Here is a 16,475-nt window from a genome sequence, read left to right on the forward strand (position 1 = left end):
CCAAAGATGCATTCTTAGATTTACACCGTGACTCCCGAGATGGGACCCGGGTAAGAGGTCGTATCCCCACATAGCGGAAAGCTAAGGTCACAAAAAGGATGTACCGACTGAATTGTGAAATACGACCTTGTGCACGCTAAGTACAATTATTTACGACTGGGAATAACAGTCAGGCGGTCCGCTGAATGTAGAAATTTGGAGAAGAGCTGTTTTCAAAAGTGCTTTTTTTTTCCCCCCGAGGCTTGTGAAGGTTAACGGCAGTTACTTCACGCCACCGTATTTTGTCAAACAATTATTCCACAGCAGGTATGTGGTGTAGAAGCAGCCGGGAATAATTCAGAGCTGTTTTATCGTTGAAATATTCATCCAGTAAGGGTTGACTTAGCGTGGGCTACTTTGAGAGCAAATGAATGGAATAGGATAAAAAAGGTTATTTTCTCCTTCTTGGGGACGACAGCTTTTATTAAACAAGAAGAAATAAGGTAGTTGGGCCTTTTGAAAGCAGACTAAATACTCAGCGCCCAATTTAGTCCTGCTTTCTTTTGGATTGCGTGCGCTTCAGTGTGTGTGTGTGATGAAGCGAATCGCTTAATGTTGTTAGAGGGGAATGGAATTATGGTAATATGGCCAGTGCGCGTTGGGCTGCATTGTTTAAAAAGGATGAGCGGCTAGCGGAGATCACATCGTAATAAGACGGAGCATGAACCTGCCCATGGAAACGCTGCTTACCAAGTCGGCGCTTTATCTCAGCTACAACCAGGTAAATCTTTTCATTAGTGTCTTTCAAACGCCCGCTTGAAAAATAAATAAAGAAAACGTGGATGTGGCGTGGAGGCGAGACCTTACTCACCGCGCTGCTGCATGGGATATCTTTGACCTTGAGCCAGGCCAGGTCTAGGGTGCCCTCGCCCTTGTAGCACGACTGCAACCTGTCCTTGATCCGCTCGTTGATTTTGCGCAGGGAGAAGACGCACAAGGCCGAGTCCTGCGACTCCTGCCGCGGCCGCCTTTTCTGGCCTTTGGAGAAGACGGCGAACAGGACGTCGTCGTCCGGCGCCACGTCCAGCGAGCGCGCCAAGTTGGCGCCGGCTTTGGACAGATAGGCCGCCTCCAGCAGTCGATACTCCACATTGTTGCTGACGCAGCCGACGGGCACCTCCACGTACGAGTTGAAGGCCGTGTCTGTCTTACACAGGCGGACGATCTTGGAGGTGTAGACCTGTTCTCGCCCCGCCGAGGAGGACCCGGTGGTGGGGCCGCCCCCCATCTCGGGTTGCAGCGTGAGGAAATAGACAAAGCTTCCGCTGGCGAAGCCGTAGATGTAATAAATGTCAAAGTCCGGGATGACCGTGAAGGTGTCGGAGGGGATCTTAATCATGGAGGCCACAAACTCGTCGTGAAAGACGTAGGCGAACATGCCGTCCTCCTCCGAATTCCTGGCTAACTTGCGACTGGAGATGGTGGGGAAGTACTCGGGTTTGCCGTCCACCGCCGTGGCCACAAACAGCATGTCCGGGGAGGTGTTGCCGTAGGAGACGATGACGCCGAACACCGAGCCGCTCTCGTTGACCCCGGAGAGGTAGTGTTCCTTTTTGTGGAAGGGCTCTCCGAGCTTGAAGAGGTCGTCCAGGCGCAGCAGTTTGCAGATGCCCTGGTAGAGGCTTCCGCACGCCAGCAGCCGGTTTTCCCGGTAGTCCATCAGCAACATCTTGTTGACGTTGTTGGTGAGCGTGAGCGGCTCGCTGCAAGGCTGCACGATCCGCGGCGGGTAGCACTTGCGGTTGTCCTCGTCCGGGCCGGTCTCGTGAGAGACTTGCACCTCCAACCCCGGCGACAGTTTGTAGATGCGGTTGACCGCTCCCAGGTAAACATTGCCATTGCGATAGTCCACCGCTAAATGGTTGAACGTCCATTCGGGATTCTCGCTGCGAAAAGACGCGTACGCTTCCTCCTCCAGAGACGCCGTGATCACTTGGGAATCGGCGCGGTGGGACTGCGGCGCCCCGGCCAGCGCGGATAGGAAAGAGTACAGGAAAAAAAACAGGTGCGTTCCCGCCCGGGCGTGGGACGTCATGGCTGTGCCGAGGCCGAGGGGGGCTGCGAGGAGCGGGTAGAAGGCGCAGTCCACTGCGGTCAGCCAATCGGGATCAAGCTTCTTTTAAGATGTATGGCATGATGTACCTGGAAGGGAGTAGAACAGAAAATGGTAAGACGCAGGACACATTTAGCCAAACCAATCGACGCGTGGAGATGTGGAGGCGTCCCAAACGAGGTCATCGCCCCTTTGTACTATTATAAGATTTAAATCTTAATACTATGAGGTTAAGGCCATTTTGTAGCTTATTTTTATGTAACGTGAAGTTATTTGGATTCAAAGACAACTTTGATGTTAAATCTGTGCGAGCACAAAACTGATTTTTGTGTAATATTAGGAGAGGAAAAAAGACGTAATATTATGAGATTTAGTAAGTCATGGTGTTTTTTTGTATGTTTCGTGAACCACAAGTTGTTTGGTTTCAAAGGTATCGACTTTTGGGGACATGAAGTCTGTGTGGGCACAAAACTGCTTATCGTGTAATATTAGTAGATTTAAATAATGTTGAAATGAATGTCCTAAAATTCTGAGATTATAATCGTTACAGTGCTTATTGTTTATTAATGCAACAATGGTCAGTGTGAAAATTGGAATTTGAGGGTTTATTCAATTCCTGTTGATAAAAGTTTGGTGAGAATGACTTAATATTGTTAATTTTACATTAGATTTTCAGATGGTGGTGTGCCTTGAGATTTTTGTAATGCAAAATGTGTACCGCAGCTCAAAAAGGGTTTGGAAACACTGATGTAACTGATTCTCCCCCCCATAGGAGCAAATTGCAACCTTTAGCCATTTCCCAACAGGGCGCATTGCCTGCTGACTCTGCACGCCGCGCACCACCTTCACTTTGTCTTTTGCAAACTAACACAAAAGGGGAACAATAATTAGGGAGGGAAAATGCTAGCACTTGCAGAAATGAGCCTACCGCGATGTCATGAGGTCACTACAAACGACGACGTTACGCACGCAGCGTCGGGAAAAGACACTTTGAAAACCCGTCCAAAGATACGACGGCACTTCCTGCAAATACGCCAGTGCGTATGATGCCACTTGGGTGCAGTGCGATAAAATAATGCGGCTAGGACAGCACTTTTGCTGCTGTTGATGCGTTTAGGAAAGGTGTTAAACTCAAAAACGCTTTGATATTGATGAAGTCTAAGCAAAAACTCACGTCAAATTGACAAAAACACAACAGGGAATGAACAAACACGGGGATCTTAAACACACAGATGCGAGTAAAGAGGCCACGGGCAACAGGTGGGTGACCCGAGAGAAAGCCGGTAGGTAGAAACCAGTGGCCATCAGGGCCTTCAAGGCCTTCTCTGCTGGCTTAAGAAACATCTGAATCATATATTATATTTTGTCCATCAATACTTATTAAATAATTCCAAATTGTCTATTAGCTTCCTTTCATTGCTTTTCCCCCTGGTTGCACTGCTTCCAGATGTGTGTTTTCATATTGAAGCATTTAACCAATCACATTTCAGCCATTATTTGTTGCCAGGGTCAGAAATCTGCCTCAAGGCCTTCACAATAAGTTCTGCGGGCTCTGCTGCATTAAACAAGCGTCGATAAGACTGTTGCTTCAACCAATCAGATTTCGAGTTGGCAACACCACAATGCATTGTCGCTGGCGAAGGGATACGTCATCGCTTTCACCAACTATGATTTGCTAGTGATTAGCCATAGCTACCAAATTGTATTTGGAGCGAACTGCACACGCAACTATATTGTTGTGTTGATTTAAAGCCATTTTCAAGACGGACTATGCTAGAAATACGACAGGACAGAGTCGACTTTCAGCATTAGCTTTGATGGCAATAGAAAAGAAGGAAGAAAGAAAGGAGGATGGATATTGTGTACAGTTAAAAAGGATTTGGGGGGAGTAAAATATGGCTATATTCCTAAATAATATTTCAATTGTGGGCCAAGTTCTGATATCTGAAAAGCTCCAGTGTTTGTATTTAATCACTAAATGCTGCTAGGAAGTGGATTTTACCCCATTTTAGTGCAATTTTTGCCGTTTTGCGTATGGACGTATCAACGTTCATTGCTGTCTTTTTCCCGGGGAAATGATACTCCGGGCCCGGTTCTGATGTCTAAAAAGCTCCAGTATTTGTATTTAATCATCAAATGCTGCTAGGAAGTGGATTTTACCCGTTGCAGGCGCTACGAGAAAATGCACGGACCGCCACTGGTAGAAACATAAGGTGGAATCAATAGTCAATCACAAGGGCAACAAACACAACCAACTCAAATCGTGATCTTACGAGGTCGCCACATTTCTCTCGAAATGAAAAGAAGCGCTGAAATAATAATTCCGAGTGAAGAATCGTGGCTCTGCTGCCTCACCCCTTCTCCGAGAGGTCGCGGTCATGACAAAGCGCTCGGATTTTGCTTTCTCAAACCCTGGCTATGATTAGCATTGAGAAGAAAGATGAATGGTGTGACATCTCACATCTTCATCACCTTGAATGGATCACATTTGGCAAAAAAGTGACAAATAGCACCAAAAGCGACCGATCTCAACATTCCGATCTTGCCAGCGCCCCACGAATGAAGTCATTAGCGACCATTTGTAAGATTTAAAAGACCAAATTGGCCCATTTCCAAGAGCATTTAGGCAATCTTTACCATCTGTCAGGAAAACCTTTTAGGTTTGGTCTCGATGACAGCCTAAATGCGGGTTTCTTGGCTAGATGTGAGATGCAGTTCAAGAGCAATCGCTTGTCAAGATAATCTATTTCTATTCAATAACTCAAGTGTTTAACTGTGGGGGGAAAATGACGACGTACAAATGAAGATTCAACACAGTTAGATTGAGATTAAGAAAGAAAAGGCTACATCCCCCCCAAAAAAACAACCACAATAACGCAATGCGGGACGAATTAAGAGCCCATGGAAACGGCAAACGTTGAAAAAAAAAATGGAACCCCCAGGGAAATGCTCGTGAAAAAGTCTACCCTGGATATCAACTCAAACTTCATCTCATGATGAATAGCCACGAGCGACAATAAAATGAAGCTGCACCGTTGAACTAATCCTGCTAGCCTTCCCTTCCTTCCATCCACGCAGAAATAAATAATGATTGAGCGATCAGGCCTGACATGGGGCTAAACTAACACTGAACAGATGGCACACTCATTCCTCTCAGGAAAACGGGAGCGGCAAGGAGGAGCCGCCGCGTCCTTGGGTGTTTACATCAGGACGGGGATTAGCGGCGTGGATTACTGTCAACGGATACCCACTCTGGATGCAAGAGTGGGGAGGGTCTAATCCAACAAAGATATCATGAAGACGGGCCGAAGGAATGGCAGAGCAATTGAAATAAGAGTAAGATGTTGGAATCGGAAAAATCGGAAGGCAGACCTTTCTTATATTTCCTTTATTGAGCGTATGACTAAAACACTGCCTTATGTAAGTGTATTGAAACTTTCAAAACCCGACGCCATGATTACAGTGGTACCTCGACATACGAGTGCCCCGACATACGAGCAATTTGAGATACGAGTAAAATTTCGGACAATTATTTATCGTGGGATACGAGACAAATTTTGATATGCGAGCATACAGCGGACGCGGGAGGCTGCTCATAAGAACATTATGGGCACTCTCTTTCTGCTCGTAACTCCCTTGTGTAATGTCTCTGCGTGCACTGGGCGGAGCGTTGCATTTTTTCACTGTTTTTTTCCCGTTAGTCAGTGCGAATGGCGGAGGAGTATACTACTTCTCGTTGGCAAGTGGTCGTGCAAACAACCCTCGATAGGTTGCATCTGAAAGTCAGGATGGAGGCGGGGCAATTAGAGCCAAGCCGGGAGAAGAAAGGTATACAAATTTAAAACAAAATTAGAATTAAGTTTAGTGTAAGGTTAGATTAAACTTATTTTTGAGTGTGTCTGCATCGTAATCCAAGTTCATTTAAATTTGTTCATGTTATGTTATGAGCGCGTTGCCGTGCAAAAAGTCCCCCCCTTAAAGCCATTTTCAAGACAGATTTTTCAAGAAAAAAAAGCTGGACATCATTAAGAAAGGTCAGACAACTCCAAAGCAAGCAAGCCTGTCACAACCGGGAACGAACATTTTCAGCACTAAATCGAATAAAAACGTATGCCAGAAATACGACAGGACAGGCTCAACTTTCAGCATTAGCTTCGATGGCGATAGAAAAGAAGGAAGAAAGAAAGGAGGATGGTTTTTGTGTACAGGTAAAAATGATTTTTGGTGAGTAAAATATGACTATATTCCTAAATAATATTTCAATTGTATGAGGTTATTATTGATTATTTTTGTGTCACAGCTGTAGCTGCAGTAGAGGTTCAATAGCCATAAAATAGCTTTTGCTGAAGGCGTCACTAGGAAATGCACGGACCGCCACTGATTTTAGTACTATTAAACACATTTTAGTACTATTAAACCACTAGTTATTTGTTACTTTGTTAATAGATGAGGAATTAGAACAAATAAGAATGTTTTTCCAATCCAATATCCTGTTTATGGTGTATTTTCAGAGGGTTGGAACAAATTAATAAGTTTTTAGTTCATTTCTATGGGAGACATTCATTTGAGTTACAAGTAAATCGACATACGAGCTCAGTCCCGGAACGAATTAAGCTCGTATCTCGAGGTACCAGTGTATTAAGCAAAGTCGGAATGACATATTTCCCAGGAATGTCTGAAGAAAGAGGCAAAAAGGGGCAACGATCCAACGTGAGGACCCCGCGGATTTTACCCGACATCTGCCTATCTTTTCCACCATCTGTGTAATATTTTACACCCCCCCTCTGCCTTCACTTATTAAAACCAATCCAGAAATGGACGCTAAATTCCGACCCCTTGGAGTTGTGCTTTGAAAATGTAGCCTTTGATGTATTGTTGCAACAAAGGCTGAAGAAGAGTGTTTTCCAAAAGCCACTCTTTCATAATTCCCTATCATCTATATCTAACATTTTTTTCTTGAGAATGTGATGCTAGCCTCTCAATCGCCAAGACTGGAGAGTTTTCCGTAGTTAAAAGCAATGCAGCCAAGAATCACTCTTAAATGTTTAAAAGGCCCAGTTGTTTTTTATCCGGCAACTAATTCAAAGCCTTAAGCCATGCCTCCTTTTTTCACCCGTCAATTTCCCAGACGTGGACGAGGGGGACGCGACTGACAAATCAGCTCTCGCCTCCGTCAGCTGCACGCCAGCATCATCTCCAGTCCCAACACGTCTTCCTCATGTTCCTCCATCTCGCCACTCCTCAGTCCTTAGTCACCCCCTCTCTCTAGTTGCCAGCTCTCTACTAACGCAAGCACACTGAAAATCTCATTTTAGTATTGCAGCTAATCATGAGTGGTGCTTATCGTGGAATATTTTACACGAGTCACTCACTAGCCACAATGTGTACACACAAAAAAAATTGCCCTTTTGGTAAAAGTTACTTTTCCATACCGCTGATTCTCACAAAGCACCAAGGGGGTGCTGGAGCCTATCCCAGCCAACCGTGGGCACCAGGGAGGAAACACCCTGAATTGGTGGGCAGCCAATCGTAGGGCTCAAGGAGACAGACAACCAATCGTGGCTAAGGTCAGGCAATTTAGAGCACTGTTTCCCAACCACGGTGCTGGTCAGGTGTGCCTTGGGAAATTATAAGAAGTCATACAATGTTATATTCAGATGAAAATGAATATGAATGTAACGAGATTAAAATTGAACTATTACAAGGTTAAAATCTAAATATGATGAACGTTAAATTATAGATTATACTATTACAAGATTCAAATTGTGAAACAGTCATTTTTTTGCTTATTTTTCTCTAAAATAAACCGGAAGTTGTTGTTTGGTTTCAAAAGTCTGGGTGAGCGCAACATATTTTTGGCGTAATATTAGGAGATTTAAGTCATAACCTGCGATTAAAAACATTACATTACTTATTTTTGCATTAAATGAACCGGAAGTTGTTCAGGGTCCGCAGACATCAACTTTTCAACATTAGGTCAGTGCAAAAAAATTGATTTTGGAACAATTTTGAAGGTTTATGTGATAGTTTTAAATGATTTTCAGATGGTGGTGTCCCTTGAGATTTTTTCAATGCAAAAAGTGTGCCGCAGCTCCAAAAAGGTTGGGAAACACTGATTTAGAGTGTTTAAGTAGCCTTTTTTTGGATCGTTTTTTGCAATGTGGGAGGAAACCGCAGTACCCGGAGAAAAACCACACAAGCCCGGGATCGAAGCCTCGATCTCATAACCGTGGGGCCGTCGCACTGACCACTCGACCACCCGACTATAGTCATAAAAGTGTCAAATAAACATCAAGATATGTTATTGTCACACTAATAAACTGTCCTTTATGTACAGTTCATTTGAAAAACAAGTCAAATAACGTTGAAGGAAAGATGTGAAGTGGGGATGAAATTTCAGTGTTTAAAATGCTGGTGTGCATCGCAGTGGAAAATGAGTAAATAATGACGGTCGTCATAGCTACATCTTAGCAGGCCGTGCCCAAATTTGCGGGTTAGCGGGAAATCCTGGCTCCAGTTTTTTTAACTAGGTCTGCAATGTCTTGTGTGTCTTGTGTCTGTCTTGCTACTGCAACCAAGAAATTTCCCGAATACGGGATGAAATAAAGTTCTAACCTACGTGGATCGCTTCACCTTCTCTCAACAGAAAAGTGACGCTGTTGGAGTTCCGAAAGCTAAAAATAAATCATTTCTATATGAATCCATGTGCCAGTAGCCTATCTGATTCCCAATCTATGCTCCCGAGAAGACTTGACCTCGGAGATTAAGCGCTTAGTCGCAAAACGTTCGATAATTTACAAGGCTTTGAGCTGGTGATTAGACTGAAACATTTAATTCGTCCGCCCGCCGCACCAAAATCTGAGTTTAGATTCGTGGCCGAGTGCCCTGCCAACTATCGGACAAAAACATTAATCTATGCGGTTTTATTCAAGCACATCTGGACGGCTGGCAACATGTGGATTACGCCGTCCGTTCTCGTAATCTCAATGATGAGACTCTTAAAGATGCACAGCTGGATGCAGGAGGCCTTGTAGTGTTTTCTCTCCTCGACATTTACACGAACCCAACGTGGCGCTCTATTCGATTCGAATAAATTCATGCCCGCATTAGAAGCTCCCCACGGAGGCAACGGTGTCTACATTTCACCTGCATCGACTTGCATTAGCCAAACAGATGAAGAAATACGAGCGTCAAAAATATGTTTAGAGAGCGGCCAAAACTGGGCAACATTTCATACGCAAGGTCTACCTAAACTAAATTCATACAATTTTACCAAATAATTTCTGAAGAAATCGTGAGTCATTTGCACGTACTTCCAAGTACAAATGCCAACAGCATTAATGACAGTACTGCATGCTTGTTTTAAATTCATATGACTTTGTTATGACTACAGTAATCCCTCAAATATCGCGGTTAATGTAGACCAAACATCGAAAATCGCGAAGTAGGTCACTCCTATTAGAATATATATATACATATACATAAACATATACATATACATATACATATACATATACATATACATATACATATACATATACATATATATACATATATATACATATATATATATATATATATATATATATACATACATACATATATATATATATATATATATACATACATACATATATATATATATATATATATATACATACATACATATATATATATATATATATACATACATACATATATATATATATATATACATACATACATATATATATATATATATATATATATATATATATATATACATACATATATATATATATATATATATACACATATATACATATATATATATATATATGTATATATATATATATATATATATATATATATATATATATATATATATATATATTACTTCAATTCTGAGTCATAGTAGCAAGAGTTTCAATGGAGATTTTCACGTTTTAATGAACTTCCCCCAAAAAGTTTTGGGGGGGATAATTTATAGCAAAAAAAAAACAAAGTATTGAATTTGCGATAAGTGAAGTCACGATAATCAAGGGATTATTAAATTAATTATATAATATATTTATGTCTATAATGTATTTTCCTGTGTCTGTATTCTCACACTCTTGCTACTGTGACACTGACATTTCCCAAGTACGGAATGAAAAATCGAATCTAATCTAAAATTACTGTATTTTTTTTCTAACTGGAGGTCGTTTACACGCTGTATTTACAAGCCCGTGGTTGTCCAACAAACAGCAGAGCAGGAAACTGACAGTTAAGCTTGATTTGTAAAGGCCCCATTTTAATTGCTTGCACTTATTAGGCAAGAGTTTTGACTCCTCTAAAGTGGTTCCCCTGCGCTGGGAGGTGTTTAAAGTGAGCTCGGGCAAGTTTACACTCCATTACTGGGCTTTTTGCCTGGCCTCCCCACTTGTTTGTCTCCCTTCAGATGTTCTCTCCGCATGTGCAACCGCAGCCCTCAAAAGCCCGTGGCATAAACACACGAGACGAGCTTTACTCCGAGCTGTCCTTCGCCCCGCTACGAGCAAAAGGATGCAAATTCAGACACTCTCGTGGCTTCTTAGGCGGTCACGGCCCGTGTTTGGAGGCCCTGATTTTCCGCTGAGCTCTACCGCCTCGCGGTTGCTTTTGCCCCGGCGGAGCCGTGGCGAGGATCTTACAAACATATACTAAAAGGAAGCATGCCTGGCAGATTTGCCGCCGGGGCCCCCAGAACGACAAGAAAAAGGCCGCTGGATGAACTGCGGTGTGACAATGCAAAACAGATGGACACAAAGGAAGAGGAGGAAAGGCTGAAAAAGCTAATTCACAAGTTGGGACTTCCATTTCAGCCAGGGGGGGGGGGGGGGGTCACATGGATACTTGATGCAGTTATACTGCGACTCACATTGCACGTGCAATGGCATGCAAAAAACGTGTTAAACTTTGCGAAAAGGGATCATTTTAAATGTCAAACGAAAATTGCAAGACATATTCTTTTGTTGTTGTTGTTATTTTCACTTATGGAGTATAATAAACAAACGACACCATAGGAATAGTCTTCTTCTTGTAAACTTATTACTTTTTGACTATCTGCTTTCAGATTTTTAAAAAATGCAACCTTTTCTTGAGACCTTAACACTAAAAATGAAAATAAATAACATGGGGGGGCCTAATAGGTAAAATGGATAAGTTGTACTTTGTCATCATTTAGCGTTTCCCGTTGCTGCCATCCAACATTAATGCATCCACTCATCATTTCTCTTTTTCCGGCCAAGGACAATTTTCCAGAAAAAAAGTTTAGAGTTGGCAAAGCCGTCGCCATGGAAACCCATGAAGAATGTAGTGTGTCACAATTCATGGGGGAGTAAATTAACCTGCAAATAAACAAAACTGTGACGCTCACTCGCCATGAATGCATATATAAACCTAGTAATATATAGTATATTATGTCACGTACATACGAGTAAACAAGCAGGCTTAGGTGTGTTTTAGGTTCCATTGGTGGATTTCGACAAACCAGTCGCAGAGGCAGAACAGAACGAGCAATGAAAACATTTCGTTCCAGGAATTTTACTAACTTCTCCCCGGCACTTGGCGGGGGACAACTAGGGCCTGGCTGGGAGTCAATTTCTGCATTCATAAACACTTCCAAATCCCAGCTTCAAAAGCGCGAGAAGAAAAAAAAAATGTCACAAATAAGGCTGCGGATCATAGCAAAAAAAGCGTGCAAACCCCAGTGTAAGCCTCACTAAATCTCTCATGTAACATCCCCAAAACATAATGCTGGTGTGCTATCATGTATCCGGGGGGGTGCTCACAAAGGGGGATTCAGGGCATCTTTCGTTACCACACTGCCTGCTAGCGACTAGTTTGCAGCGGAGAGACAGTGACCACAAGAATATTGTCCTTTTTTTAACCAATCGAGAAAAAAAATTGTGGAAACAAGCGTTTTCTGCCTTCTCCTTGATTCCTATGTAACATCCCTCATAGGTCATGTCTTTTTCCTCCTCGCCGGGAGATTCATGGAAGACACTTACTAATGACGACGGGTTGCTTGGAGAACCTCAAGGATCAATATCAGTCCCGGCATACATTAGCAGTTGTTAGCATCTATTGTCATCAGGGGGCCGAAAGGCTCCTCCTTGGAATAAAGTGTCAATTGAATCGAGTCTGAATGCCACCCAAGTAAAAGGTCACATACGGGAGAAGTAATAGTGGTTTTATTTGAAACCAATAACTAATTGAAAGAATTTGAATTTATCAATAGAAAGAAATCTGCACCACTGTGTAATTTCTGTACCGCTCATCCTCAAATTTTGTATTATATTAAATACAAGTGCCTGATGAGTTGCTCTCAGACCTTTTCACCTTTGCTTTAGATTTAAAGCAAATGTGTTAAAAAGTGAAATAAAACTGAACAGTACTTGATTTTTTTACCATACCAGTAGAGGGTGCCACACTATTTTCCAACTTCCACTCCCAAAATTCATTAAAAAAAAGAGTAACAATACTACTTAAATGACTATTTTGTAACTAAGGAACTACAGTCCAATGTATTTACCTCTAATTCATGTTTTAATCATGATTCTATTCCCAAAATGTTTCTTCATTTGCTCTTATTACCCACCAAAAAGTCCAAATAACCACTTGACTAGTGTTTCTCCATGTAAAAAAATGAGCCAAAGCAACAGGTGGCGCTTTATACTTTCAACCATGTGAACACTTTAGCCAATCAGCAACCCAAAGAAGGTCACTTGTGTGGAAAACACAACATTTTCTGAATCCCCAAAGTGTGCGTAATCTAATCCGAGCAGCAAAACAAACATACAGCACTATTCACGTCAACCACGCAGCCTCATCAGTCATTCACCATCACGCGCACTTGGCCCGAGCCTCCCCGACTCCTCCGAACGTCGCCCGGCAAGGTTGCCGGGCGAGATTAAGGCACGAACGAGGTGCAATATTGACAAGGCCGCGCCCCCTTGTACCCGCGACGTCTTGTTGACGGACGGGGTGGAGGTCATATGTCAAAGTGACTCGCTTACAAAGGCTACCGTGCGGCCCGGGCCAGATAGGATTAACAAACTCCTCCTCGGGGACACCAATGTTTACCCGGCTCCGCTTGCGGAGGACCTTGATGGCGGTAACTCTCACTAATGGCTTACCTCTGACCACAATGAGCGCACAACTAAATGAGCACTGAATCACATTGAGGAGCGTACTTAATATTTTACCTTGTCTTCAATAATCAGCAATGAGTATCCTTCATATGGATGGGGGCACCCAATGGCATGGTAATATCCCTGTTAAGATGACTTTAATATTATAATCTACGGTTAAAAAAATAGTCGTGAATGTATATTCTTGCACTATTGCACTACGGTTGGTGTCATAGTTCCACCGATCCCCTCAGGGCTCCCCCGACATATGCGGCAACCCCTGCGGCCATACTTTGAACACACAAGCTCCCTGATTTAACACCAGACAACTCCTCAGATAACGAAAATACAAAATGAGGATGATAGAGTGCAAACCAAACTAAAAGAAGGCCCATTTTTGAATGCCTGGCTGAGTCTAAAAAACACTATATAACTGCATGGACAAAGTAAATGCTAATAAAAGGCAGTCACGTGTGGTGGGGGCAAAGGACATTTTCCACAAAAAAAGTCAGGATTTATCAATAGATAGCATTTACAGAACAGTCTTATGCTTGGTTGAAAAGCTTCCGGCAAAACTTGGTCAACTCAGTATTTGTATAAACTGAATAAGTGTGAGCATTATGGTAAAAGTTGATAACTTTGCATGATTAATCACCTCACATGGACGGAGCAAGCTACTCGAAGGCACAAATAAATGATCATTCATATATGTTCGAGTTCTAAAAAGCTTCCCGTAGTGTGATCGAGCCTATCCAAAAACACTGCATTCTTAAAAAAAAATAAAAATAAAAAAAGGACGCTTGTTAATGACGACCATATCCACAGAGCGGCTGAAGCAGGTGCATCCCTCCATCCCATAATGCCCAAGACAGGTCTGCCTGCTTACCTGTACTCTCTGCAGATGTCACTTCGCAGCCGCACTGCGGATGCAAGAGAGGCACGTCCAAAAAAAAGAAGGGGAAGAAAAAAACAAAGCAATCACCCTCTTGTTCCCCGAGAGAGAAACCGGGGAAAAAATTAGAAAATCTTGTCATAAATCCTGGCCGGTAGGCGATTCCGCTTTTCAATAATCCACACTCCCAAATAATACTTTTGCGGGCTTGCATCAGCAAGGCAGCGTCCACCCCCTTCCCCGGTCAGCCGGAGCTCAACACGCCGCTCTGCGCGCACTCACAGCCGGCCGCCGCACCTGCCATGCTCCGGCGAGGAAGCGCGGGGGAGATGGAAGAGGAAGACGGAAGTCGGAGTTTGGGGATGCTGCTCGGTGCGGCGCTCGTGCTCAAGTGACGCTCGAAGGGGGGGTGGCAGGCTGGCTGGCTGCAGCAGAGTGGGAGTGGGAGTGGGAGCAAGAGGAGGAGGAGGAGAAAGAGGAGGAGAAAGAGGAGAAAGAGGAGGTTAGAGGAGGAAGGGGGATGCCTCCGAGTTGCCCGCTTTTGCCCTTCACACTTAAAGAGGACGACGCACTGGGAAAGCCAAGAAAATACTACCTTAAAAATCCCCTCCGCGCGCACGAGCCTCATTTTTATCGAGATGAAAAAAATAAGTAAATAAAAAAAGACAGCCACTTTGAGGCGCAAGTTTACTAAATGAGCTCCCAAAAGCACATTGCTATACAAAGACAACATGGCTGTTGCATGGGCTGATTCAAATCTGAATCATTCTGAACGGCTGTTTTTGATGAGCTTTTAAATGCTTCAGGGTGTGTACAATTAGTCTAATTAGTATACAAGCGCCCTCCTTATGTAATGTGCTTTAAAATCTATGGAGGTGGAGGGCTAGAAGCACCTTTAAATTGGGCGAAATCTGATTACAATATCTTCGATTTGCTGCTGCTGGGGTCTTTTTGGGGGGGTCTTGAGCATTCAATGACTCCCCTCTACTTCCCTCCCTCCTTTCCAATTCCCCCTGCTTACAGAAAGCTTACAGACTGCTTGTATTTGAAACTTTGCACCAGAGCGCCCCCTACAGGCAATTTAAAAGTGCAGGATGCAGGGAAAATGTATTTTCACAATGATTTGTATAGTTGTGTTATGTAGCTGACGTGTAGTACTTGTTTTTCTACCTATTATTATGTATTTTTCCCTATAAAATACTGTTTTCTATTGTCCACTTTTTTCACATTTATTCTTATGCTTGATCTCTCATCTCATTTTCTGAACTGCTTCATCGTCACTCGGGTTGCAGGGGGTGCTGGAGTCTATCCCAGCTGACTTCAGGCCAGAGGCCTGAATTGGTGGTCCGCCAATCGCATGGCATAAGGAGACAAACAACTATTCGCGCTCACACTAATACCTATGTGCAATTTAGAGTGTCCAATCAGCCTACCAAGCATGTCTTTGCAATGTGGGAGGAAACCGGAGTACCCAGAGAAAACGCACGCAGACCCGGGGAGAACATGTAAACTCCGCACAGGTGGACCGACCTAGATTAGAACCCAGATCCCCCACTGTGAGGCCGACCCGCAAACCACTCAGTTTGATATAAAGTATTTTTCAATTACTAATCAAAAGTAGACGTCCTATCCACTTGAACGGGGGGGGGTTGGCAGTGAATCCTTTCAAATGGAGTGGATGCCTATCACCGTCAATGGCAGGCGATGAGTTGCAGAAGAAAAAAAATATTTAATACAAGGTCAATGTCACCTTTAAAGAAAAGCGATCTGTAAATCAATGCGCAAGATAAGTGACAATTGTTTGGAGGGGTTGTCCTATTTCCACCCAAATCTCCTTGACAGCACATTGATTGACAGTGCCGTGTCACATTTATGTCGCCGCCGTTTATGTCTGAGGGCATCTGGGTACTCATTTGAAGGCCATAATGCGCCGATATGGACAAAGCTATTAGCTTCAGAGGGTTAAATCAACAGTCTTACAGATCTTCAGATCAGATAGCTGGGGAAAAAAATCAATAAAGCCACCGTCTGCTGTCACAACAGATGTGCCGTCATCAGTGGACCCCGGGAAATTCGTCAAATGAACCAGGATGGTTGAGCTCTAATCCAATGATAGTGCTTTATATTAGAGCTGTCCGATATCCGATCATGTAATCAGAAATGGGTCCCGATCACATCAAAATGTATTCATGTGTATACATTTTCTTACTTAATATAAAGAAGTTTCCCCATTTCATGCAAATGTTCTGAAAACATTACAAAACTGTTAACTTGGGTTGAAATGATATTAACTCATTGGCTGCCATCTTACGATCGCTGCCAACTCTCCCAGCCTAACTGGATTGGACCTTGATGGCCA

General features: G+C 43.2%; 1 protein-coding gene across 3 annotated transcripts in view; it reads right to left on the bottom strand.

Moving 5' to 3' along the window:
* The window catches only part of plxna4 (plexin A4), a 126,191-nt gene extending 111,324 nt beyond the window's left edge, over positions 1-14,867 (bottom strand). Inside the window, exons 1-4 of one of the 3 annotated variants that reach the window (XM_077593596.1) lie at positions 14,712-14,867; positions 14,414-14,541; positions 14,111-14,144; positions 851-2,181 (exon numbers count right to left, since the gene is read on the bottom strand). In XM_077593596.1, the coding sequence (XP_077449722.1) occupies positions 851-2,074 (1,224 nt within the window). In that variant the 5' untranslated portion in view covers positions 2,075-2,181; positions 14,111-14,144; positions 14,414-14,541; positions 14,712-14,867. Of the gene's footprint in view, positions 1-850; positions 2,182-14,110; positions 14,542-14,711 lie in introns of all 3 variants that reach the window. The other 2 variants (XM_077593595.1, XM_077593594.1) reach the window with 2 other exon arrangements.
* Positions 14,868-16,475: the final 1,608 nt, after the last annotated feature.

Source organism: Stigmatopora argus, chromosome 23 (genome assembly GCF_051989625.1).
Source record: "Stigmatopora argus isolate UIUO_Sarg chromosome 23, RoL_Sarg_1.0, whole genome shotgun sequence".
NCBI classification, from domain to species: Eukaryota; Metazoa; Chordata; class Actinopteri; order Syngnathiformes; family Syngnathidae; genus Stigmatopora; species Stigmatopora argus.